Here is a 25,675-nt window from a genome sequence, read left to right as displayed (position 1 = left end):
GCATTAAAGGTGGGTTCATAAATGCAAATATCTCATCCTCCAAAGCTGGATTACACCCCCAGCTCACCTTTGCTCTGGTCTGTGCTGCTCCTGGGCTCAGCTTTGGTGTGAGAAAGAACTGGTGTGGCTGGAGATGCGGTGTCCTCTGAGCCCAGTGTTGGGTCTGGGGTCCCTGAGTCTCACTGGGTTTGGGGCCAGCCCCAAGCATCACTGTGGTCAAAAAGCAGGTTCCACACTTGAGTTATGGGGAGCAGAGTTTGGGCCCTGACTGTTTCCCTTTGTCCCTGTGTGGTCTGAGACAAAGTGACTCCTCTATATCAAGTTATCCTTGGAGGGCTGTGAGGACTGGAGCAGCTCTGCTCTGGAGCCAGGCTGAGAGAGCTGGGCTGGGGCAGCCTGGAGAAGAGAAGGCTCCTGAAGGGGAGACCTTAGAGCAGCTCCAGTGCCTAAAGGGGCTCCAGGAAACCTGGAGAGGGGCTTTGGACAAGGGATGTAGGGACAGGCCAAGGGGAAATGGCTTTAACCTGCCAGAGGGGAGATTGAGATGAGCTCTTAGGCAGAAGCTCTTCCCTGTGAGGGTGCTGAGGCGCTGGCACAGGGTGCCCAGAGAAGCTGTGGCTGCCCCATCCCTGGCAGTGTTCAAGGCCAGGTTGGACACAGGGGCTTGGAGCAACCTGCTCTAGTGGAAGGTGTCCCTGCCCGTGGCAGGGGGTTGGAGCTGGATCATCTTAAGGTCCTTTCCAACCCAAACCACTCTGGGATTCTATGACAGGGATGCCCAAATCTCCACTCCCCTTCCCCACAGCCCCCTGCGGGGCTGCTCTTTTGGGGCAGGAGGTATTATAAAGGTAGTTTTGCTTTTCCCCACAGCACTGGGATGGACAAATCCAAGCCCAGCCCTTCTGTCAGGACTCGTTTCTGTTTATTTTTGCCTTTTTAATGCCAGAACCCCCGTCGGAGCGAGGTGTTGGAATGGGGGGAGGGTGGCCGGCACCCCAGCTTTGACGTGCAGCCCTGGTGACTCAAGCCTGCGTCAGGGGCTGCGTGTCCCTCATTAGTTATTTCTTTCTATTTTAAATTGCTTTTTCTTTTAGTCTTATTTGTCTATTTGGGAGCCCAACGGAGTTACCTCCCCTCCGGCGAACGGGAGCGGGGCCGGGCCGAGCCCAGCGCGCATCCGCCGAGTGGTGGCAGCGGAGGGCGGGTAGCGGGGGGGTAAGAGAAAGCGGCCGCCGGTTCCCCCCGCAGCAGCCTCCGGTCTCCCCGCAGCCGCCCATCCCCGCAGCCTCCGGACCCCCGCGCAGCGTCTCTTCCTCCTGCACGGCGGCCGCGGTTCCGCACAGCACCGGGACCCACGTACCGGCCCCGCCGCCGCCTTTCCTCATCGAGGGGAGGAACCGGATCAATTTCTCCCGGGAATTTGCTCCGTTTCCTCCAGGATCTGCTCAATTTCTCCCGGGAACGGGTCACTTTCACCCCCCCCGGGAGCCACCGGGCACCCGCCGCCGCACCCCGAGGTAAGGATGCTCCTCCCGGGGTCCCGCTACCAGGGGTCTCCCGTCTCACCGAGAGCTGCCGGTTCTGTCCGTCCCCCCTCCACCGCTGCCCCTTGGTGGGGAGATGCCCAGGGAAGGGCTGGGGAGGGGGGTGACAGTGGGGGGACACCCAAGTGTGAAGGCATCGAGGGCTGGGGGGGACATTAAGAGACAGCAAATGGCTTAAGCCACCCCGGAGAGGCTGGGGGGGACCACAGGGGGGTGGCACTGGCTGCCCGGCTGGGGTTGATGGGGGGCTCACCCCCTTTGAGCCTGAGGATGGGTGGAAATGCAGCTTCCAGGTTGACCTTGACAATAACATTGGGAGAGGATAAAGCATTTGGTTGCGATGGATATTTCATTCCTGGCCCCCCCAAGTGCTGAGGGGGGTGAGATCGTTTTCCCCTTCTTTTATTTCTCTGCTGCTCCCTGAATGCAGGTGGCTGGTTTTGGGGCAGAAAAATGGGGTTTGGGGTCCTGGATACTGGTACAATTCTCACTAATGGGTGTGGGGAGTCTTTATTCCCTTCTGTGGCTGTATTGCATCGCTGGAGGTGCGTGTTTTGGGCTGACATCTTGGCCAGAGGCAGATCTACATCATTCTGGGGTCGTGGGGCTTAAACCAGCTGAGAAATCTGCTCCCAGCTGTTTGGAAAGGACTCGGAAGGTGAAATCTTGCTTCTTGGATCATACCTTGTGTCTGAGGCACCTGAGCTTTGAATCCAGCAGGAGCTGATGCAACTATTTCTGGTCTTGGTAGGAAAAATACGCCCAAAATGCCACAGCAGTGGAGTTATTCTTGGAAGAGCATAGAGTTTCTTGTGAATATTTCTCTAGAGGTGTCAGGACTAGGTCAAGGAACCTGGATGGTGGTTTGATGACAGCTCAGCTGCTTGGAAGGGAAGGCAAATGTGGGTCTGAGCTGTCCTCTGGGATAAATCGGAGGTGGCTATTGAAGTCAACAGGAATAGAAGGGTTTGGTTTAAATCTGGAGTGACTCCCCTGGAGTTCTATCAGAGCTGGAGTCACGAGGATTAAACTCACCCTCGATGCACATCCAGACCAAACCATTGCCTTGGGAGGAGCAGCTCTGGTTTTACCCCATCCTTGGGTGGCATTTGGGCTTGTTTGTTTACAACTGTAGCAGCAGCTTCATGAATTACTATAGGGAGAAGCAAGAGCTTGCAGAGGGCTCTGAATATCACCCATTTTGCTGCCTTTTCGGGTAAACCTGGCCTGGGTTTGTGTTCAGTCGCTAACCTTCAGCTGGAGTGGGTGAGTTGAGAGGGATCTAACTGGGAAAAGATCATCTGGGGAATGAAAGGCAGCCCTGGAGTGCTCATATGACGGCTGTCATGCTATTGCAGCTGATGGAGGTTTTCATGCTACTAAATGAGTCACAGAAGGAGACCAGATTCACTGAATCAATGTGCTCATACACTTCGTGACAAGCCCAAGCTCTGGCTCCCCCTCCTCCAGTGCTGTTGTGTCTGTCTCATGACCCAGCAACAAAACTGCTCTTCCCGAAGGTCTTTTTGGCATATATTGAAGAAAAGTGTTGTTGTAATGTCACAGCATCCCAAGGGGCATAAACCCCCTGGAGCTGGAGGTGGTGGAAAGCGTGTGGTCCCACCTCTGCTTGTCTTTATGGGAGCTGAGGGGTTATTTATAACATCTGGGTGCCTTTGCCGGTGAAAGCCACTTGAGTAGGTGTACGGCAGAAGCGGAGGCAGCTCTGATTCATCAGCCAATGTGAAGCACTCCTGTGTCACGATGCTAAAACAGACCTGGGTGTTTGCATGGGAAGGACACGGCCAAGAGCATCTCCAGCACTGCCGGGTGTGTGGCACTGAGCTGCTCTTGGTCCCACACCACTGGGAGCTTGGTTCCAGCGAAGCTTCTTGTGGGTGCCCCTCTCCTCGGTCACCCTGGGCTCTCCTATCAGGTCACGCTGACCCTTGTCTGAGGTTTGTGCCTCTCCATGGGTGGGTGTAGGGGAGGGAGCACCCCAGGGTGCATCTTGGCTGGTGGGATTGAGTCACTGTGTGTCATCTCTGTGGGGTGGTGAGAGCCTGGTGCTGATTAATAGGGATTACTTGAAGAAGGAGAGAAAGGGAGAAGCCCCACTGAGCCCAGATGGCAAACCCCTTCCCTGTGGAGCCAGAGAGGATGAGCAGGGAGGAGCAAGCCCCAGCCTGGAATAGATTTAAGATGGAGGCATCTTGGACCAGCCTGGGCTTGTGGAAAGGGGGTTTGCATGGCAGTGGCTGCAGTAAGGTCCTTGGAGCAGGGCTGGGGGGATCTGAGCTGCAATGCTTCTGCCTGGGGCAAAAATCTCTGCTCGGGGCTCTGAAGTGGAGTTTGGATGCTGCTGGGAAGGTCCTGCCCTTGGTTTCTTGCAGCTTATAGGAGTGGGATACATTCCAAGGGACCTGCTCTGCCAGGGTGATCCCTGTCCATCCCAGAGGCATTCCGGACTGCAGGGAGCAGCAGGTATGGGCCTGGAGCTGGTTTTCTCATGATTTGGTCTCAAAGGCTGTTTGTGCATGCAGGGTCCTTCCCTTTGTTGCTTGCAGAGTACAGAGGGATGCAGGAGGGATGCATGTTCCTTCCCTCCGCCTCCCCTTCCCAGGCTCTTTGGCTTCCTGGGTGACCTTGGATCCATCCCTTCCCCTCCCCATCTGCACCAAGCAGCCTGTCCCTCTGTGCAAGGTTTCCCTGTCCCTGTGGGTGTTGGGAGGATGTGGAGCTGTGAATGGATGCTCAGGTCTCCTAGCCCAAACCTGAGAATGGCCTTCTAGCTTCTGAAATCCCTCTTTGCCTCTGGCCCTTTGCTCTTCCCTCCCTTCCCTGCTCTGTGACCTCGATGGAGTGAGGATGCTTTACAAGGAGCATCTTCCCCCTTTCCTTTAGGAGCTGCGGGGGATTTGCCTGGGAGCTGAGTGCAGCAGGGTCACAGCTCAAGGAGAGGTGTTGGGATAGGGACGCACCAACAGAGAGTCCTCGTGGTTTCAATGCTAATCGTGAATTCACCCCATCTCAGCCTGTGTTTCTTCCTGCCTCAGTTTCCCCTTTATGGACTCAAACAGGGTCTAAGTGTAGAATCTGGATATAGGAGAGGAGAAATCTGCCCCTGTGCCCACCCTTCAGACCCAGAGCATGTTGGTGGCTGCTCTCCTTGGAGGCTGCTGTAAATCCCCATCCCCTCCCTGCCTGCCTCTGCACTCCCAGGCCTAGCTGAAAGCTTTGCTGACACGTTTCCAGCCTCCTTTATTGCTCCCCAGCCACCTTCCCAAGAAAGCAAGGACAAGCTGAGGCAGGACACATGGCTTGGAGCATCCCTCCTCTGCTAAACCCCCTGTGATGCTGCTGGCAGGGCTGGGAGGTGGGATGCCCTCAGCTCCCAGAGCTCTCCACTCATCCCAGATAGCAGCCTGTCCCCAGTGGGTGTTTCCATCTCCAGTTGGGATCAATGGGAGCCACAGGGTAGGGATTAAACATCCTGGGTGTAGCAGAGCAGGAGCTTCTCCATCACTGCCCCTTCCCTGGGTGGGCTGAATCCAGCTTGTACCATGTGCCTTCGACCCGCTGCAGTGGTGAAGGTGCAAAGGGATACGGTGGTTGAGGGTTGGCTCTGAAAGACTCGAATCTGTCTTCTAAAAAGGAAGGAAAAATGCACATGGAAGAAAATTCAGGTCATGAAGGCGAAGTAACGGAGCTGAATCTCCATCTGGCAGTGCCAGGGGTTTGCTATCTCTGCCCAGCCCAGCAAGCTCCTGCTTGTCAGCTGAGCTGCCGCGTCTTTCTCGCAGGGTGGATGTTATTTTTGGCTGATGAATTCTCGATCCAATTCCCTTTTCAACAGAAGAAAGGAGTGGAAATACCTCTTTCAGGTGGATTTAGACCCTGCTTTCCAATCTGAGCGGTGCAGAGCTTGTGGGTGATGCAGAATGCTGGGGAATGCTGACCTTGCTGCTCCCAGGGTCAGGTCTCTGCGCTGTGTGTGCTGGTGGCTTTGTGCTGGTGTTGGCTGGGCTCATCTCACGTAGATGGTAAAGGTTGGGCATGCTCACAGCATCACTGATGGGAACAGTCCTCTCTCCTTCAGGCCTGGATCTCCTCCAGGCAACACCACCATCACCAGGCTGGGGCTGAGCCATGTGGGACACAGCAGGACCTCCCCAAGCAAGCCATGGGGACTCGGTGACAGAACTGTGCCTGGATCAAGGTCTGGACCTCTGCCATGGTTTTCCCCTGCTCTAGTTCAGTTTGAGTGCATCTCCCATGAGGAGGAAGACTTGTACCTCTTTGCCCTCATCTTTCGGTGTCATCCCAATGCCTAGAGAGCCCTTGCCTCACCCCAGGAGAGCAGCCAAGCATCCCAAATCCTTTGGGAATGTTGCTGTCATGGGTGTCCTCCAAGGTGCTGAGAGCCTGTGGGGCTTTGGATGTGCTTGAAGAAACCTTCTCCTCAAGGACCTGCTGCCTCTCAGCTCCTAAGGATGCTGCGGGGACTTAAACTGAGGATAGGGGTAGGTAGAGGTCCTGGGAGAGATGCTTTGGGGTCCATCCTGACCCCAGCACACTGGTCTGGCTCAGCATCCCTGGAGATGGGCATCTCCCAGGCTTTGCTCCAAGGGGTTGAGCTGCCCCGGAGGAGCAGTTTGGGTGCCCCTTCCCTGAGGCACTGAGCTCTGGGGGCTCAGGGGCTCAGCCAGGGGATCCCAGGTCTATCCTTAGTATAAAGACAGGTTTTAGCCCTGGAGGCTGAGTCCTTCTGAAGGTCCGAGTTGCCTTTGCTCAGAAGGAGCTGAAGTGGCTGCTGAGCAGCCAGGGAGCAGCAACAAGCTCGTGGGTGATTGAACCAGGTCTGCATCAATCTATACAGAGCCTGGTCCAAAATCGATGGAAATCCCAGTGATTTCCTGGCAGCCGGATGAGGCCCTTCCCTCCCCTCTGTGCCTGTGTCCATCCTGGCTGAGGATGCTCCAGGCACGTGCTGGTAATTGCCATGATTGAGCTGTGAGTGTTTTATGTGAATGAGCCCTTGTTAGGAAATTAAACATTGCTGGCCCAGGCTTGAAGAAATAATTCAAACGGCTTCTCCGGAGGAGCCGGATCCAGAGAAGATGCGGAGCCGACACCGTTGCCTGGCAACGGATGCAGCCGACGGCCAAAAATAGCTTTTTTAATAGGAACAGGGCCTGGCAAAGGGGGAACTTTCTTCAGGGGTGAAAAAACACCAAGGTGAAGGCGAGGGAGGGTGAGGATTCCCACTGCCGACACTTTGCTTCCCTCCCACGCCGGGTTGGGACCTCGGTGCGCTGGTTGGGAATGAGCTTTGCTGCCCAGGCTGAACCTGCTGCTCTGAAAAGCTTTGGGTTGGGGGCTGAATTGGATCTAAAAGATGGATGTTGGGCCAAAGGGAAGAAGAGCTGGGATGGCTGTGGGAAATCATGGAGAGTTGTGTCTTGGCTCATCAGAGGGACAGTGGGAGGTCCATCCTGCATCATCCATCCTGCATTATCCATCCAGTGGCCACCGGCCACCATGTGAGGGTTGGCTGCTCCAAGGACTGTGCTGGTGGATTGTATCACCTCCAAGATGCCACCTGGGTCTTGTATGAGCTCTGAACTGAATGATAAAGCCCTCAAGGTGAGGTGATGCTACAGTCCCCTTGGGCTGGGACAGGTCCCTGAGCACATCACCATCACTCTTCCAGGGGCCAGTGACCAGCCTGGTGTCTTCTGGAAAGGGAGGACAGAGGGAAGAAGCAAGCATGGCCCTTTGGGAGAATCATTTCTCCAAGACGTGGGGTTTCTGGTGGGGTTTCTTGTGTTTCCTCCTCCCCAGCTGGTGAAGCACCATGGTCCCTGCTAGGGTGGGAGCAGCCAGTCACCCCCAGTCCTCCCAGTATGGAGAAGAGGCCCCAGTGGAAATGCGTGACCCACCACACACATCTACTCATCACCCACATTCCCTCCCTGAGTCCAAAACTCACCCTGTGCCCATCCCAGCTCTGCACCCGTGGGATCTGGTGCCATCGGTTTTGGGAATGAGGTGGGGTGGGTAAACCGGTGCTAAGTGGTGTAACCACGTGGATGCTGTGGGATTGGGACTGGTACAGCTCTCCCTGGCCCGTGACCAAGGCTGGGAAGGTGGAGGAGCCGGGATGAGTGATGGCTTTGCCTTGGCTGCTGCTGTTTTGCAGCCGTTATCTGCTGTAAAGCTGCCTGGGAAGATTTAGCTGCGGACTCCCAGGCTTTTAAGTCACTCCTGATAACGTCCAGGGGCAGAGATACAGCCTGGGTGTTTGTCACCATCCCCTGAGTGCTTCCAAGCTGCTGTGGGGCTGAGCGTGGGCTCTGCCGATGGCCAGGAAGGGATGGAGAGGTGCTGGATGTGGTGTCAGCCCTTGTGGGGGATTAGCTGTTGGTCCAGGGTTGTTAGAGAAGAAAAGAAGCATCACAGTGATATGACTGGCTCCGTCGCTCTCCACCAGCCCCTGCAGCCAAGGGAAATGCCCTCCTGTGGGTTGCAGGAGGTTCTTCTCCATGAATGTTGAACCAAGGGGGTGCTCCTGGTCCATTGGTCATGAAGAAGGAGGTCCTTGTCATCCCCCAGTCCAAGAGGAGGTCCCCAAGGCATGAAGGTGCTGGAGACCTTGGTCCCACCAGCACCAGGTAAGGCAAAACCATCTCACCCTCTGTCAACGCCTTCCCCACCCAGGTCCTGCTGATGAAGAGGAGGTGAGGCCCGAGCTGTAGCTCACCCGGGTGCCATTCCCTGTGGGAAGTTCCTCTTCTCCCCTCGCCCCATCCCGCCCCTTGGGGCCGCGTGGAGCCATTCCGATGCCGAAGAACAGCAAAGTGACGCAGCGGGAGCACAGCAGCGAGCATGTCACCGAGTCAGTGGCTGACCTGCTGGCCCACGAGGAGCCCGTGGACTACAAACGCAGTGTCCTCAACGTGACGGGGGAGACCTGGGACAAGCAGAAGGATGGAGATGAGGAGCTGGATGCCGAGAACCGGCCGGCGTGGAACAGCAAGCTGCAGTACATCCTGGCGCAGATCGGCTACTCCGTGGGGCTGGGCAATGTCTGGCGCTTCCCCTACCTCTGCCAGAAGAATGGAGGAGGTGGGAGAAGGGCTCAGTACTTGGGAAGGGGATATGGCTCAGTCCTGCCTTGCTGCACATCAGGGTGTGGATCATTATTTGGGCTCTAAAGTGGGGTCTTGGGGGCTTTGAAGGAGAAAAGGGGCAGGCTCAGTGCTGAGTATTCATCAGTGCAGAGGTGCAGCCTCTTCCTAAAGGATTTCCACCCACCCACTGCAAAGTCAAGGTGAATCCCAGGCTGGAGCCAGCATTTCTTGCTGCAGTCCCCAATTCCTGCTGGGGCAATTTGGAAACTAGGGTTAAAAAAAAGCAGGAGGAGAAAGTCCCACCGTTTCCCTATGGCCTGAAGCCACGTTGTGGAGGCTCCAGCACCTTCCCAAACCCTCCTTCCAACCACCCCATCCTCCCATCCCACCCCATGCCCCCTTCTTGAGTACGAGCAGCCCAGAGGGCCAGGTCTCTTCCAGCTGTGCTGAGACCTGACACCCTTCACGACACTGATGAGAGGGGACGTTGCTCATCATTAATCCAAACCCAGCCCTTGACCTTTGCAGTGATGAGAAGCAGCCCCAGCCAAGTAGCATTGAATCAGGCCAGGACCAGCCCAGCTTCCCCCTTTTCCCCTTGCACTTCCCTCATTCCTGGTGCTGCACCATTTGATGTGCCCCAGCCCGGGAGCCTGCAGCGCTCTCAATAATTAAAACATCTCTGGTGTCATCTTCAGGATGAGTCATTCTCCCAAAGGAAAACCTGTCCAGTCAGCACTTCCCACCCCAGGGCTGCTCCCACCCCCATTCCCTCCCTTCCCGGCTGGCATGGAGCTGCGGTCAGCTCCTGCATCCCAGCATCGCCCCAGGCACTGGCGCACATCTCCCAGTGCCCTCAGTTAAGGTTGCTGGGTGGCCTGGGGTAAATCCAGGCCTGGGATAGATGGATATGACCGTGATGGATTCATTACACAGATCTCTGTGTCTTTGAAGCAGGTTTTCCTGATTCAATGAGGTTAGGAGACAGCTCAGACCCAGAGCTGGAGATCCGGAGTCCTGCTTCTCTGTAAGCACCTAGCCCAGCCATGCCTCAGTTTCCCCATTGGCACAACAGTCAACAACTAGCTGGCATTAGTGCAATGAATGAAAGATTCTCAGCTTATCCCAAGGTCTCTGCTGTCCTGTGTGTCTGAGGGGCTTTGGCTCAGCTTGTGCTCCCCGGCTGGATTCATCCTGGTGCATTTGCTCTCTGCATTTGGGGAGCATTAAGCAAGTGGTTTTAGACAAAGGGGCAGATGTATGGGAAGTGGGGCAGGGAACCTGCCAGAGGCCTGAGACCTGCTGCAGTGGAGAAGATGGGCAAGGTCTGGGACACACAGCTGGATTTGGGAGCAGGTCTTCAAAAAGGCTTTACAAACGGCACCAACCATTGCCCCTGTTTTATAGAGAATCACAGAGTGGTTTGGGTGGGAAAGGACCTTAAAGCTCATCCAGTCCAACCCCTGCCACACCAGCCATCACCACCACATCCCGGGGCTGCTCAGCACACCCAGAAGTGGTCTGTCCATCACTGCCCACCTCCCACATCCATCTGCCTGGCACCAGCCTCACACGACAGGGGCCAAGAGGATTAAGTACTGTGGGGGAAAAAAGGCAGAAAATCAGTGTCTGCCCCATGGGACAGGGGAGAAGATAACACTCGGCTGAAAGAAAAAGCTCAGGAAAGCTCAGAACTGCTGCTCAAGCCAGTTCCCAGCTCTGTGCCTCAGTTTCCCCATTTATCAACTTAGCTATACCTGAAGGGGCAAACAAGAAACCTGGAGAGAGGCTTTGGACAAGGACCTGTAGGGACAGGACAAGGGGAATGGCTTTAACCTGCCAGAGGGGAGATTGAGATGAGCTCTGAGGCAGAAGCTCTTCCCTGTGAGGGTGCTGAGGCGCTGGCACAGGGTGCCCAGAGAAGCTGTGGCTGCCCCATCCCTGGCAGTGTTCAAGGCCAGGTTGGACACAGGGGCTTGGAGCAACCTGCTCTAGTGGAAGGTGTCCCTGCCCATGGCAGGGGGTTGGGACTGGAGGAGCTTTAAGGTCCCTTCCAACCCAAACCATTCCATGATTCTATCAATCCCAACCCGCTGCCAGGGTGCTGGCTCAGGACACTATTGCAGTGCCACTGCTAGGAGCAGCATCATCTCCCACAGGTCCTGCCCGGAGCTGGGGGTGATGGCTGTCACTGGGGCATAAATCCAGCTGGGAATTTGCCCAACACAACCAGAGTCCATCACGTGCCTGTGGATCACCTGCCGATCGTGAGCCACATGCTTCTGAGCCCGTTCCTCAGCTCCCGGCAGGAGCTGGAGCAATCCATCAGCCGGGCGCTGCAGCGTGAGTCATCGCAGCCTTTACGGTCATTTGGTTCTGCTTCGGGAGCTGCTAATTCCTCTTCAGCCTCCTCAATTAGGCAGAGATTAATTTCAGCTCTTCCTGCTCCTACCAGAGGACCTCGCTCCATGCCGGGTGGCACCGGGATGCTGCTGCTGGGAATGTGGGTGTCTATGGGGGTGTGTGGGGTGATGCAGAGGGCTTGGCTGCGCTCTGACACGTGTGTGCCAGCAGGATCTGGGTGAACAGGGGAGCTCCTCCTTGCCCATGTGTCCAAGACAGCCAGGAATATGGGTTGGCTCATGGAGGTGTCTCCTTGTGTGTGGGGTGACGTGTATGTATGGATCCAGTGTCTTTAGGTGTGTTGGCAGGAGATGTTGCACACACTTTCCTTCCATGCATAAGTGTTTGCTCCTCTCCATGGCTGTCTCCTCCTGCCCAAGCACTGATGCGCATTCCCAGATCCATTGCAAATGAACTGATGGACCAGGCAGAGCCTGTCCCCACTCTGCCCTGCCTGTCCCTCCATCCCTGGCTGCATGAGAGCAGGTCCATGCTGAGCTTTCTCTCCCCTGCCAGGTGCCTACCTGGTCCCATACCTGGTCCTGCTTGTCATCATCGGGCTCCCCCTCTTCTTCCTGGAGCTGGCGGTGGGGCAGCGGATCCGCCGGGGCAGCATTGGTGTCTGGAATTACATCTGTCCACGCCTGGGAGGCATTGGCTACGCCAGCTGCCTGGTGAGTGCACCCATGGGTGCCTTTGGACCCCTGCCTCAGGGGGGTTCTGCTGCAAAGCTGGTGGGGGGCCTGGAAGCCAACCCTGAGGGGCTCCGTGTGGAGGATAAAGAGGTCAAAGGGAGTTTTTCCAGCTCCACTCATGGGTCTAGGGCTGGTTTGGGAATGGGCCCCGCTCCCCTGGGTCTCCACCCAGCGAGGGGTGTGCTGGGGACAGTGTCACTGCCCTGTGATTTAATACTGTGCCCTTGTTCCTCCTCCAAGGTCTGTTTTTTTGTTGGTCTCTATTACAACGTCATCATCGGCTGGAGCATCTTCTACTTCTTTAAGTCCTTCCAGTACCCTCTTCCCTGGAGCGAGTGTCCCATCGTGAAGAACGGCTCCGTGGCTGGTAAGGAATGGCTGCTGGCATGGGAGGAGCAGTTCCCAGGGCAGGGGGCTGTGGGACACTGGGGACACCCAATATAAGTCACAGGTTGGGGACACTGGAGTTTGAGATGTCTCCCGGGACACTGGGTCCTCTCTGGTCCAGCTGCCTTGATCATTTGGACAAGTCTTTCCCAGACCTTGGGGTCTGTCCCCACTGGTGGGGTTTGATTAGTCTGGGGATTCAGAGCTTGGGTCTCCAGGCTGCCTCAGTGCTTGGAGATGGGATCTGACCCAGGATCATGGAAGGAGGCAGCAAGAGCTAGGCAGGGCTCACCTGGCTGCTCCATCAGAGCCTGACCAAGACGCTGATGGAGCTAATGGTGTTTAATAGCATCTGAGCATCTCCTTGGGACACTCTGGGAGGCTTTATAGCACATGCAAATGTCTCTCCCTGTATTTAACATCTCATTTTCACCTCACAATGGCTTTATGGCCCATGTCTTCTTTTTCCTGCTAACAATGAGCCCCATGAATTCCTGTCCCTCAGTTCCCAGGGTACCTGCCTTCTCTGGCCAGCTCCAGCAGGTCTTTAGTTGATGTTCATCCCCTAAGAGATGGTGGTGACTCTTCCCCAGCCCCCTCACGTTCTCCTGCCTCTGTCTGGTTGCAGTTGTGGAGACTGAATGCGAGAGGAGCTCGGCCACCACCTACTTCTGGTACCGGGAGACCCTGGACATCTCCAACTCCATCTCAGAGAGTGGGGGGCTCAACTGGAAGATGACCCTGTGCCTGCTGGTGGCCTGGAGCCTTGTTGGCTTGGCCATGATCAAAGGCATCCAGTCCTCAGGGAAGGTGGGTATCGGTGGCCACCTGAGCCTGGCTGGGTCTGTCCTCAAGGCAGAAACCTCTTGCCTGGACCACAGCCTCCTGCCCTGATCTTGGTGGCTGGACAATGCTGTGTCCCCTGGGATGCTCCCACCCACTCCAGAGTTGGGGCTATCTCTGGGGGGATCCAGGACAAGATCAAAAGAGGGTGTAGGGAAGAGGCTTAGTCCAACTGACACTTGCAGTCATGGCCAGGGCTTGGCTACATCAGGGTACCCAAGTCACCTGCCCAGCCCCTGCATTGGGGGGCCATCAACTGTCTGATCCCTTGATGCACACCATCTCGATGGATGCTCCTAGGATGGAGGGGTGAGAGCTGAGCCCTCCTTTGCATCAGGAGCACCAGAACTCTGTGCAGGAGAAGCAGGGCAGGGAGGAGCAGAGGATGTTGTCGGCCTGCAGAGGCCACTGATGCTTCAAGCAGTGGGGTGGGATGCAGAAGAGTATGGTATTCCAGGATACTTGAACATCCCTGTCTCCAGATGTGTTCTACAAAACATCTGGTGTGTTAGCAGGTAGCAGAGGGCAATGAGATCCCTGCCCTGTGGCCCTGAGAGCAGGGGGATGATAGTGAGCTGTAGAAGCAGGACCACAGCGACAGGTTTTCCTTGGCCAGGATGAAGTCCCATCTACATCTGCCCATCATGCCAGGAATCAGGAATAGGCCTGGAACCTGCAGCCCTGGGGGAACGGGATAGGGGTGCAGAGCTCTGGTAACACTGCCCTGGTAACATCCTGCACCAAGGAGTTCCACAGCTTAACCCTGCACTGCCTGAGGAGCAGACCTCGTTTTGGGGAGGGTAAACCCTGTGGTGCTGTCCTTGGATTGGATGGGAGGTGACTGAGCCCAGTCAATGAGATCATGCCCACGTTGCATCCCTCTTGCCGTAGGTGATGTACTTCAGCTCACTCTTCCCCTATGTGGTGCTGGTTTGCTTCTTGGTGCGGGGACTTCTGCTGCGCGGGGCGGTGGATGGGATCATGCACATGTTCACACCCAAGGTGAGAGCCTCCAAGCCCAGCAGACTCTAAGCAGGTTCTCCTCCTGGCAGGTCACAGTTTATTTTCCCTATTTCCCACCCCAAAACCAAGAGTACCAACCCCAAACTACCCCAGAGATCCTGATCTGGCATCAGGATGTGCCAGCAGCACCCTAAACACAGAGTATGGCCAGGACAGCCAAGAGCCTCATGAGCTCACCACCCTGGGGCTACTTTGAGCCTCAGCATCACTCCTGTCGCTTTTAGGTACCCAGATGCCAGGGTGGGGGCATGGGGGTGGCCCAAGGTGGTATATTAAAGACTTCATGGGAAGATGCTGGCTGGCAGGAAACTCTCTGTTGGTGGCATCATCTATTCATTAACCAGCTAATTAATGAATTAAGCAGAGATGTAGATGAATCATCTCAGCTGGTGTTAGAGCCTCTTAGAAGGTATTAATGATGATCTCGTGGTGAATGATGCTCAGAGGCCTCCAGCTCTGGCTCACAGGAGAGGGGGGATGTGGTTTGGGAGGTTAAACAAACCCAGCAGCCAAGATGTTTGATTTCAAGTGCTTCCTGCTCTGAAGGCAGGAGGTGGCCAGGGGAGGATGGAGAACCATCACTGGGTGACACGTGGCGCCCTTAGGTGAGGGGATGGGAACACCAGCTCCCCAGGCCTGCTGGGTGCTCCATTGGAAAGCTATAGGGCTTTGCACTGGAAGGTTGGACATCCAGCTTGGGCTCTGGGGCAGATGGAGCACCCAGGGACATGGTCAGATCAAACCTTCCCCTGCCTATCTCCATGCCTCAGTTTCCCCCTCTGTGGGCAAGAGAAGGACCTATGAGAGCTGGATAATGCAAGACCCAAACCTGATAGATCAAAGCATGCCCATGGCTGCTCCCAAACCAACCTTTTAATTCAGCTCTGACTCCATTGGGATGAGTTGTGGGGCCACCAAACCACCTAACAACTTCTTCCTCTGTCTTCCTTCCAAGCTGGACAAGATGCTGGACCCCCAGGTGTGGCGGGAGGCAGCTACACAGGTTTTCTTTGCCTTGGGGCTGGGCTTTGGGGGAGTCATCGCCTTCTCCAGCTACAACAAGCAGGACAACAACTGCCACTTTGATGCCACCCTTGTCTCCTTCATCAACTTCTTCACGTCCGTCCTGGCCACCCTGGTTGTGTTTGCTGTGCTGGGCTTCAAGGCCAACATCATGAATGAGAAATGTGTGGTGGAGTAAGATTTGCTGGTTTTCTGTTTGGGGTGGGCAGGTCTTTGCTAGTGGTGGCGGTGGGTCTGGAGGCAATAGAGTAAGTGCTCTGGAGCTGGGTGATGTTGTGTTTTGGTGGACTCACGTTCCTGATGGTCAAGACTTGGATCTCCAGAGATGGTAGCTCCAGAGTTGGGTATTCAGCTCCTCCAAACTAAAAGCCTGCCCTAAAATGGGCTCTTAGCCTGCGCATTGAGGGTAAATCCAACATGTCTGGTCACATCACCTGGCTTTCCTCCAGTTCCTGCACATCGTAGGGTCCACTTGTCTGCAAGGTGAAGGGACCTGCTGAGCTGAACCCTAGAAGCAGCTGGAGGAAGGTGAATTTATGCACCTTGTGTTATCTTTAGACACTAAGCTGTACCCATAAAACGTCTGGGCCATGCATGGAGTCCCAGAGCAGGAAATAAACCTGAGAAGGAGGTGCAGGGAACGCATTCCCTGGTGGGCTCCCATCTGCATCCTCTGTCATGTGGCCTAAGGCAGTGTTTACTTACAAAAGAGTTCTTCTGACCAAGACGCAGGTTACACGACCCAGGGAGGTTCGTCCTGCCTGGAGTGAACCAAGCCATGGTCAGGCCCCATCCTCTACCCTGGGAGAAAGGGGACATCTCTGGTGACCAGGCTTCTCTTTCCCTTAGGAACGCTGAGAAGATCTTGGGCTACCTAAACACCAACGTGCTGAGCCACGACCTCATCCCACCCCACGTGAACTTCTCCCACCTCACAGCCAAAGACTACAACGAGATGTACAGGGTGATCATGACCGTCAAAGAGGCGCACTTCAAAGAACTGGGCTTGGACCCCTGCCTGTTGGAGGATGAACTCAACAAGGTACCTGGTGGCACTCCCTAGTAGGACCAGGACGTCACCTTCCCCATTGTCTCTCCCTGGTAGGAGCTGCTCTACTTGTGTCACTCCTGGCACATGGATTGGGAGAAACTACTTTTAGAGGCCCTTCAGGGATGGGGATTCCCTCTGGTCGTTCCCAGCACACAGTGGTCCTTCCTGGGGTGGGGAGAAGCACTGTCCATGGCAAGCCTAGTGGGGTCATCACTGCTTCCAGGCTCGGATTCAGACTTGATTTTTCTTTCCTTGAAGAATCCTGGAATCCCAGGTTGGAAGGACCTCAAGGATCATCTGGTCCAACCTTTCTGGGCAAATCATGATCCAGACTAGATGTCCCAGCACCCTGTCCAGCCAAAGAGTGGTTCAGTGAGGCATGCAGGGGCTTGTAGGCTGACCCTGACATGTTCCTTCTCATCTTTTGGTCCTCTCTCCTCCTGAACAGTCAGTGCAAGGAACTGGCCTGGCCTTCATTGCCTTCACAGAAGCCATGACCCACTTCCCAGCCTCACCGTTTTGGTCCGTCATGTTCTTCCTGATGCTGATAAACCTGGGGTTGGGCAGCATGATCGGGACCATGTCAGGCATCACTACACCCATCATCGACACCTTCAAGGTGCGGAAGGAAGTGTTCACAGGTGAGGTCTTTTCTCCTGCAACCTCCTGGGGAAGGGGTGGAGGGTCCCTGTTGTCCTGGGGAGTCACTCCAGGGAAGTGTGGACATAGTGGACAAGTAACTGGACCCTGCTAATGCAGGGGATGGACCTTGTGGTGGAGGCCTTGGCATCCCTTGGGGTGCTCTGACCATGCCTGGTTGCTTCCAACAGTTGGCTCCTGCATCTTCGCCTTCCTGGTGGGACTGATCTTTGTGCAGCGCTCTGGGAATTACTTTGTCACCATGTTTGATGATTACTCAGCCACACTGCCACTGACAGTCGTGGTCATCCTGGAGAACATCGCTGTGGCCTGGATTTATGGCACCAAGAAGTAAGACACTTGTACAACAAGAGTAAGGACTGTGCTGTAACTTCTGGCTTTAAAAAACAGCTCTTTTCCATATGAATTCTTCCCCAAGAGGCCAGCTCTAATGGAGCAAATGCTCCAGGAGAAGCTACCTTATAGGCAGGAATTTGGTTCACCTTGACCCTCTTCTCCTGCCCTAAGTGTAGCCCAGCCCCAGGAGCAAGTCCTTCTACTGGGTATTTACTGTTGGTTGTAGTGCTCTGTCACTTGCAATTACCCTTTTATCTGAGGTTTCCAGGTCCCTCTGGAAGGAGACCTTGTTCCCTTCAGTGCCTGTTCTTGCTGTCCATAAATTGGCCGGAGCAAAGGGCGCTCTGGCTGATGTTCAAATGGCCTTTTCCTTAGGAGATTTCCAACCAATCTTGCAGGCTTGATGGACACTGGGATGCTTGTCTGGATCAGCTGAGTTCTTCTTCAGGCTGTACCTTGACCATAATTTACAATGGGGGCTCCTGGGAGGGAGTTTCTCACTTGGAGGTGGGGAATGGCATGGTTTCATCTCCTCTTCTTGGCAGGTTCATGCAGGAGCTGACGGAAATGCTGGGTTTCCGGCCTTACCAGTTCTACTACTACACCTGGAAGTATGTCTCTCCCATCTGCATGGCCGTGCTCATGACCGCCAGCATCATCCAGCTGGGAGTCAGTCCCCCGGGCTACAGTGCATGGATCAAAGAGGAGGTAAGCATGGATCCCTTCCCCACCGCCACCTCCCACTCTGGTCCAGGCAGCTGAGAGCTGCAAAGCACCCTGCTCATAGAATCATAGAATGGTTTGGGTTGGAAAGGACCTTCAGATCATCCAGTCCCACTCCCCTGCCATGGGCAGGGACACCTTCCACTAGAGCAGGTTGCTCCAAGCCCCTGTGTCCAACCTGGCCTTGAACACTGCCAGGGATGGGGCAGCCACAGCTTCTCTGGGCACCCTGTGCCGGCGCCTCAGCACCCTCATAGCAGGAACTTCATTGCTCTGCTCATTTCTGCTCTCCTTTCCTGCTGGGAGACATCCTGCCTGTGGCCACTCATCCTCTGCGAGCCCTCAGGTTTGTCCACACTGCCCTGAAGCCTCCAGCCAGCTCTGACCACAAGCTGATGGGTGAGCTTGGCTTTTGGTTGGCTTCCACAGCTACACGCTGTGTGCAGGACCATGGCCTTTCCCTTGGTTTGAACCCACCTTCTGACAGCTTCATGTGGTGCCCCTGAGGATGAAGTGTGGCAGGAGGCAGCAGGAATTGTCTAGAGATGTTCTACCTGGTGTGTATCACCTTTGCTGTAACAGCCCCTTGACACTGGTGTTTGCCTCTTCCAGGCTGCAGAGAAGTTCCTTTTCTACCCAACCTGGGCCATGGCCATCCTCATCTCTCTGATCATTCTGGCATCCCTCCCTCTGCCCCTGGTCTTCATCCTCCGGCAGTTCCACCTCGTGTCGGACGGCTCCAACGCCCTCTCTGTCACCTACAAGAAGGGCCGGATGATGAAGGACATCTCCAATTTGGAAGACAATGATGAGACCCGCTTCATCCTGAGCAAAGTGCCCAGCGAGACCCCGTCCCCCATGCCCACACACCGTTCCTACCTGGGTCCTGGGAGCAATTCCCCCATGGAAATGAGCAGTGCCCCCAACGGACGATACGGGAGCGGGTACCTACTGGCCAGCACCCCGGAATCCGAACTGTGATGGTTGCCTATGGACCACCCCCACCGGGAGAGGAGGTCACTGGGGAGTGGATCCTGGCTGTCCAGGCAACAGGAAAATTACTTACTAAGGAAGATGAAGAAGAAACCCCTCTTAAAATCGTAACCAAAAGCAGCCATTTCTAGGATGACATCAGGAAGAAGGGATTGCGGGAGGGGCAGGACTCCTCCGACAACCCTGGGTGGAAAGGCAGGATCCCCCCGAGCTTTCGGGGGAGGGAGGAGGAACAAGAGATGCTGCGATACCTTTCCAAGAGTTGTCCTCAATGCAGCTCAAACCTGAAGCAAAGAAGCTCTTTTCTAAGCAGCTGATGGTTGGAAAAAGGACCTGGAGGCAGGTGGGAAGCCAGAACCCTTCCTCCTGTCACCCAGCGCTCTTCCCTCCCACTCTGTTGTCCTTTAGCTGGGAGGAGTCATGGCCTTATTCCAACGAGCACAATTACCCATCGATGTTCAGAGCACAAAAAGGTGCTGTTGTTGTCACCATCGTTGTTGTTGTTGTATCTCCTGTAGGTTTTTATAGCTGTGGACACACCTAAATAACCCCCACATTTTGACCAGGGTTGCCAGGGAGCAGCACGGGGCTGGCTGAGACATTGCAATGTGTGAGACAGTTGGATGGTGGATCCTTGGTATCTGTTGTGTCACCACCAGCATGGGGACAGTGTCTGGGGGTTGCTGTGGGACATGGAGATGTCACATCCATGGGGTGACGTAGTCAACGTGCTCCATGGTTGGGTAGTTATTGTGCTGAGTGGCAGAAGGACCTCGAAGTGAGGGTGATTTAGATGGGTGAGTGTGTGTGGGGTCTGGATGGGGTTCCCATGGTGGGGGTCAGGAGTGCTCTCCTGGAGTTACTCCTGACATGTGGGATGCTCTGCTGAACCAAAACCCTGCCATGGTGAGCGTCTCCTCTTGCCACACTCTTTACGTGTCCCAGAGGGACAGGCAGAGAAGCTGTGGGGCATCCAGCCCTACCACAGGCCTGGTTTAGCTCTCAGGAAACCACCTCCTGACTTACCTCCCTTGCACCCACCAGCTGCAGTGGCCCGGGCAGTGATTAGCTCTGGACACATGTCCTCATTTCTCATAGCTTCAAGCCAGGAGGTCTGTAATACCTCCTGTTGCACCTCCACAGGAGCCCACCAGCCTTCAGATGAGGGTAACCAGCTCTTGGGGGCAGCAGGCATCTGCTGAGCAGCAGTTATTGGGAGTCAGTGCCAGGTCCTGGTGTCCCCGCTAGCTCTTGATCCAGGCTGGTGAGCCCTTGTTAGAGCCCAGGGGCTTCTATCATCCCCATCCACATTATCTGGGGACCAGGCTGATGGGACCCTATGTTGGTTTTCCCCAGGCTTCTAGGAAAGGTTGGGATCTCCCAGCTCCGAGTCTCCCACTGTGCCTGAGGGTCGTTTCCCTGAATCCTACATGTAGCCAATCATTGCTGTCAAGGGTACCAGTATTAGATGGCATCTTCCTCCTTTCCCAAAGGGGACAGGAGAGCAGCAGCTTGTTTGCCCTCTCTCTCCTCTCAGCATGTTGCTATGGCCTCCAAAAGCTGAGGGAACTCCTCATCCTTGGTTCTGCTGGGCTTAGATCATGCATGATGGTATTTCAAGCCAGTCTGAAGGCCAGGTTTGTGGGTGCTTGCCCATAAGCCCTTTACTTCCCTGCTTTCATGTCAATGGGCTTTATTCCGCCATGATTCTCCTGTCAACTGGGAGGTGAAGTCGGAAAGTACCTTCTTTTACCATCCCTGAGGCCAGGAGGTCCCCATAATGACATTTCTCTGGTGGGTTGTGATCCTTTATAGTCCTTCTCCATGGGCTTGGCTGGTGACCTGAAGGCTCTTCCTGGACAATTAGCTCAGGCCCTTCATTAACCATTTTCCCACGGGGAAAATGGAGGCATGGCCTGAACCAAAGCAGCTCAGTCTTTGATGGCTCTGAGAAGTGCCAGCCCTGTGTGGTCTCTCCTGCAGTGGTCCCCACTTCACCATCCCCTCTGCTGTCTTTCTCCTTCCCCTGCCCATGCAAAGGGACATCAAACATTGTCTCTGGGTGGGAGAAGCACAAACCCTGTGGCATTTCCCCATCATCAGGCAAGATGTTCCCTCCCACCTCTTACTTCTCCCTCTGTCCCCACTTTCCTCCACCCAACCAGCAAGACAGAGGATGAGCCAAATCATTGCCCAATATCACCTTCCCAATACCCCTAAGCCTGGGGCTGGATTCCTACCACAGCTCCCATGGACCTCACGGAGCAGGACACCAAAGGGCTTAGTCCCATCCGCTCCCATGGCGTGACGCTCCTCAAACCCTGGGAGGAAGGATCCAGCCTTCCATCTCTCCTCCCATCACCATTCCCAAACCAGCCAGGGAGGCGTTCTCTTTCCTCCCCTCTTCTTGCAGCGTCAAAAAGAGGCAAAGTCAATAAGAAGGTAACAACAAAAGCTCTATTATATAGATACATGAAGTATAGACAGAGAGAGGAGATGGAATCATAACCTAGAGAGTCTCTATTTCTATTGTATATTTATTCTGTAAATGTTACTGTAAATGCTGTTAAATGACAAAACATATCCCAAAGTGGCCCGTGACCTATTTCCAGTCCCAGTGCTGTACAGATCAATTCTCATTGTATATTGGGACCTATTTCTACCTTCTGATTTCTCATGTGTGCTGGGTGACTCTTCCTTCCCCCCCCTTAGCCCAGGACATCCATCAGCCCTGGGGCATCCAGCAGAGAGGAGGAGGAGGGATGACACCTTCCTTTTTATCCGTGGCAATACTGTATTCCTTCGTGGCATTTGCTCGGTGTTGGACACGGGGTGTTGGGTTGGGATGTGTGTGTTACAAGTGGAAGTGATCCGTGTCGTTGCCGTGTGAGCGTGCGCGTGTTGGTCCGTAGATGCTGTGTGTGTGTCCGTGTGGATGGGTTTGTTTGGGATTCACTTTCTCGCTGTCCTCGGTCACTTTTGGAGCCTGGGGGGGGGGGTTTCTCCTGCTCACCGGGGCAGGTTCTCCCTCCACACACCTCCTCGGGATCCTGAGCTGCGGATCGGGCTGACCCCCAGTAGCTTTTAGCCCTAGAAATTACCTTTTCCCCTCTTTTTCCCCACAGAGGCACAGGGAATAGCTGCTACTTGTGAGCACAGGCACTTTTCAGTTCTCCTCCAGACAGTGGGAAAAGGAGGGGGAACCACTGCTGATATTCCTGTCCCCCCACATCAGCTCCCTGCTCGGTTCCCAGCCTGGATCCTGTTGCTCAGAGCAGATGGTGGGGGACAAGGAGGTGTTGGGTAGATCAGGAGGGGTCAAACCACTGTCCCCTCTCTGGGGACAGAGCTGGGGAGGGGTTCAGTGGCTCTGGAGAGGGGATGGCTGGTGCTGGTGGTGCTGTGGGTCTGGGGGTTCATGCAGTCCCTGCAGGGCTGGATCTGGGATGCTCCATCCAGAGCATCGGGATCTGCTGTTGATGCTCTGGTGGGGCTGGATCTGTGCTTGACACTGATGGGGATGGCTGGAGATGGTTGATGATCGGCGCCATCCCTGGGTGTCCCTTGGCTCTTTCCCCTCCAAAACAGCCCCTGCTTCACCTCCTGCCCTCCACCCAGACCCTGGTAGATCATGTTAAACCCCTCCATGGAGCAGCCCTCACTGCCTTCCTCCTGTCCCCCATCCTGCCCCGAGCCTGGGTCTCACCCAGCAGAGCCGGTGGCCTTGGTGGCCGGGGACGGGGAACACATGGCATCATGCAGGATGTGGCCACCTCCCCTGTGGGCAAGCACAACATTGGTGAAACCCTCCTGTACAGGTAAAAGCACAGATCTCGTAGTAACTTGTCCCATGTATCCTCGTAGCCGGTGTATTTACCACGCGTGCTGTGCCGGCCCAACTCCTCAGCAGTGGAGAACCCTGTAACAGATGTAATGGAGTCTGATTAAAGTCTCTTCTTACCAAATCTCTTCTCACCACGTCTCTTCTCTGTCTCTGTTTCCTTTCCTGGGCTGGGCTTTGGGGGGTCTCCGAGATTTGAGGTTGGAGAAAGTTAAAGCAATGGGCTGTTGGCACCCATGGGATCGATGTCTCTGTCCTTCGCTGGCCTGTCCATCGCCACTGTTGTCCTTCTGTCTCCCCTCATCCTCTGATTCACTTCCTCCATCCAGCATCGGCCCCTGCAAGGGGCTCGCTCAGGATGCTTCAGGAACATCGTGGAGGTGATCATCCATCCTGGACCAGTTCAACCAGTACACACTGGCATACAAACTGGTAAGACGCAGCATCTACTCTGCACAACACACCAGTTCTATTGCTGGTGGCTTATCCGGAGCACTGGGGGATACTGGGAGTCTGGAGAAGCACCAGGGATTTCCAGCAGCCCCAGGTGAGTTCAGATGCTGGGTATCAGCTTAGGAACAGGCTTGGTTGGGAGTGAGGCTGCCTCTTCCCTTCCCTCCCACCTTCTGTAGCTCATTTGGTGTCTCCAGGGTTGAATCAGTCCTGGGGAGCATGAGAAAGGGGGGAAGAAACAGGATGGATGGGACCAGATGAGATGCACCAGCACTGGAGATGCCATCAGGGTGTCACTGTGGCTGTGACCCGAACTCATCCCTGCTGCAGTGGCAGCCATGTAGGAGTAGAGCAGGTTCCCTGAGCACCTCTGCCCCATCTGGAGATGGTGTAGGACTGGGGTGAGTGTCTGACATGGGGTTGGAGCAGCAGCACTGGGCATGGCGGAGGCAGGAGGTGGCCCTTGGGTTATCTCTGCCCAGAGGCTGTCCAGGACCTGGTTTGGGGGGAAAACATCCCTCAAGGGTGATGACCAGGACACGTAGGGCAGCTCTGAGCCGCAGTATGGCCCTGGTCTGTGGGAGCAGGGATGGAGACACCCCCAGCTCCTCCTCATCCTCAGTGTGGTAGCACAGATGCAGGATTACAGGTGCTGCACCCATTGAGCCTGGGTCAGGGGGATGCCTCGGGCTCTGTGGTACCCACACGTGGTGCTCACTGCTGTGATGAGCTGTCCGGCCTCAGCCCACCCTTGTGCTGTGTGCATTGGGTGACTCTGGGCTTGGGAAGAGACTCAGATCCCGGATCCAGAGACACTGGACAAGGCTCATTGACCCCAGGCCACCCTACAGCATGGAGGGGCCTTGGTTTGTTTTATCCCTCTTTCTGCCTGCAAAAGCAACCCCCAAGCAGCGGCTCTGCTGCATCCTTGGGATTGCAGCTATCACAGGGATCTGGATGAGCTGCTGCCATGGAAAAGCCCTGGAGCAGGAGGTATGTGGGGCAAGATTTGGCTTCATCCACCCCACAGAGTGCCAGGGGCTGGGAGTGGGTCTGGAGGGGCCAGAAACACATGGGACCCAGTGCCACAAAACAGCTGAATGAGACAAACTGCAAAGGGTGATTTTGGCCCTTGTGGGGCTACAAAAGGGACCCAAATGTAAGATTTAAGCCAAAAACAGGTGTTTTGGGGTTTATTCTTTAGATAATGTCTCATGACAGTGAGGCAGGGAACCTTCAGAGCCTGGTGGGAGGTGAAGGCTGGTGCTGTTGGATCAGGAGGTGGATTTTGGGTGTCCCATCTCAAAACAACTCTTGACCAGGGTACGGACACACGGTGGAGCTACTAACAGCATCTTGCTGTGCTTCCCCGAGCACCTCGGAAAGGAAAACAGAGCCAATTATCCCGACTCTTAAACATGGGGAAACCGAGGCTCGGCAGGCTCGTGACCCGTTCCCAGTCATTCCAAAGGCAGACGCTCACCACCACCATCCCCGCTCCAGCCCAGCCTCCTCCTCCTGCTCCCAGACCGTGTTTATGGAGCAGAATTACATCAGTGATGCTGTGGATGGAGCCAGATTCGCCGCCGGACCGAGACACCCTCGTCTGCCTGTGGTTTTCCTTTGCCTTGGCTCCAGCCTCTGTGGCAGGACCCACAAGGTGGCACTGTGTGAGAGCAGCATGGGGACTCAGCACTGCGCTCTCCGGAGCAACCTGGGGTGCAGGGATTGAGCCAGCTCCCCTTCCAGGCAGAGCTTGTGGGGGGACAGGGCTGTAAACGGTGTCCATGCACCCTTGCGCAGCCCAAATAGCCCTGTTCTGCTGGTGCTGAGCAATTTAGTGGCAAAATTCTCCCAGCAGAGATGGACCTTGCCCACAGGTTGTGACAGATGCTCTGGGAAGATCCACTTTCCAAAAGAGCATCCTGAAAGGTTGCTTGAGGCTCATTCCCTGGGGAGCTGCTCTGCAGCATCAGCACCCTGCGGTGCTGTGGGTGCCACTATCCACAGACCTGTGATGGGACCTGTTGCACCAAAAGCTTGAAGGGAAGAGGGCAGAGGCCTTGTCTGGAGCATCTAACGGGTTGCTGAGGTCAACGTATCTCTTTATGAGCAGAATCCTGAGCTGGAAGGACCTGCAGAGGTTAGTTTGTCCATCTCTACCTCAAGGCAGGATTGTGTCTCCCTAAAGTGAGCTGAAGTCCACCTTCTTCCTCCGTCCCTCCATGGATGGGGACATGGCATGATCTCCAACCTCTCCTTTAGGCCATGCAGCCTTTGGAGCATCCCTTGGCCCATTGTGCTGGTCTTGGTGTGCCAAGCTTGGGACTTGTCCTGTGTGCAGAGCCATGGGCAGGGCTCAGGGCGCTGTGCTGAGTCAGGGGGAAAGACAGTGCAGAGACCTGGGGGGACACCCAGATGTCCCCTACCCATGCTCAAGACCCACCTGAGGGTTGTGGCTTTCGTCCTGCTCTTCATTCCAGCCTTCCTGTGGATGTTATCTGAGATGCCTTCAGCCTTGCAGGAAGCCCCTGCAAAAGTGACTCCCTCTTGCTCCAAAAAGGCCC

General features: G+C 55.3%; 1 protein-coding gene across 2 annotated transcripts; it reads left to right on the top strand.

The window, feature by feature from the left end:
- The first annotated feature begins 1,032 nt into the window (after positions 1–1,032).
- On the top strand, positions 1,033–22,779 carry SLC6A17 (solute carrier family 6 member 17). Of its 2 annotated transcripts, none has more exons than XM_030473188.1 (12): positions 1,033–1,517; positions 8,265–8,672; positions 11,597–11,754; positions 12,016–12,142; positions 12,791–12,972; positions 13,897–14,007; positions 14,984–15,225; positions 15,901–16,093; positions 16,551–16,743; positions 16,933–17,092; positions 17,644–17,806; positions 18,434–22,779. In XM_030473188.1, the coding sequence occupies exons 2-12, from the start codon at positions 8,387–8,389 to the stop codon at positions 18,800–18,802; spliced, it is 2,184 nt and encodes a 727-aa protein (XP_030329048.1). In that variant the 5' UTR covers positions 1,033–1,517; positions 8,265–8,386; the 3' UTR covers positions 18,803–22,779. The 2 variants fall into 2 exon arrangements, with proteins under 2 accessions (XP_030329048.1, XP_030329049.1); XM_030473189.1 differs by lacking the exon at positions 1,033–1,517 and adding an exon at positions 3,802–4,028 and having other exon boundaries at positions 18,434–18,931.
- The last annotated feature ends 2,896 nt before the right edge of the window (positions 22,780–25,675 follow it).

This window comes from Strigops habroptila, chromosome 18 (assembly GCF_004027225.2).
Source record: "Strigops habroptila isolate Jane chromosome 18, bStrHab1.2.pri, whole genome shotgun sequence".
In the NCBI taxonomy this organism is placed as follows: Eukaryota; Metazoa; Chordata; class Aves; order Psittaciformes; family Psittacidae; genus Strigops; species Strigops habroptila.
Note: the sequence above shows the minus strand (reverse complement) of the source record. Positions and strands in the feature narration are given on the sequence as shown.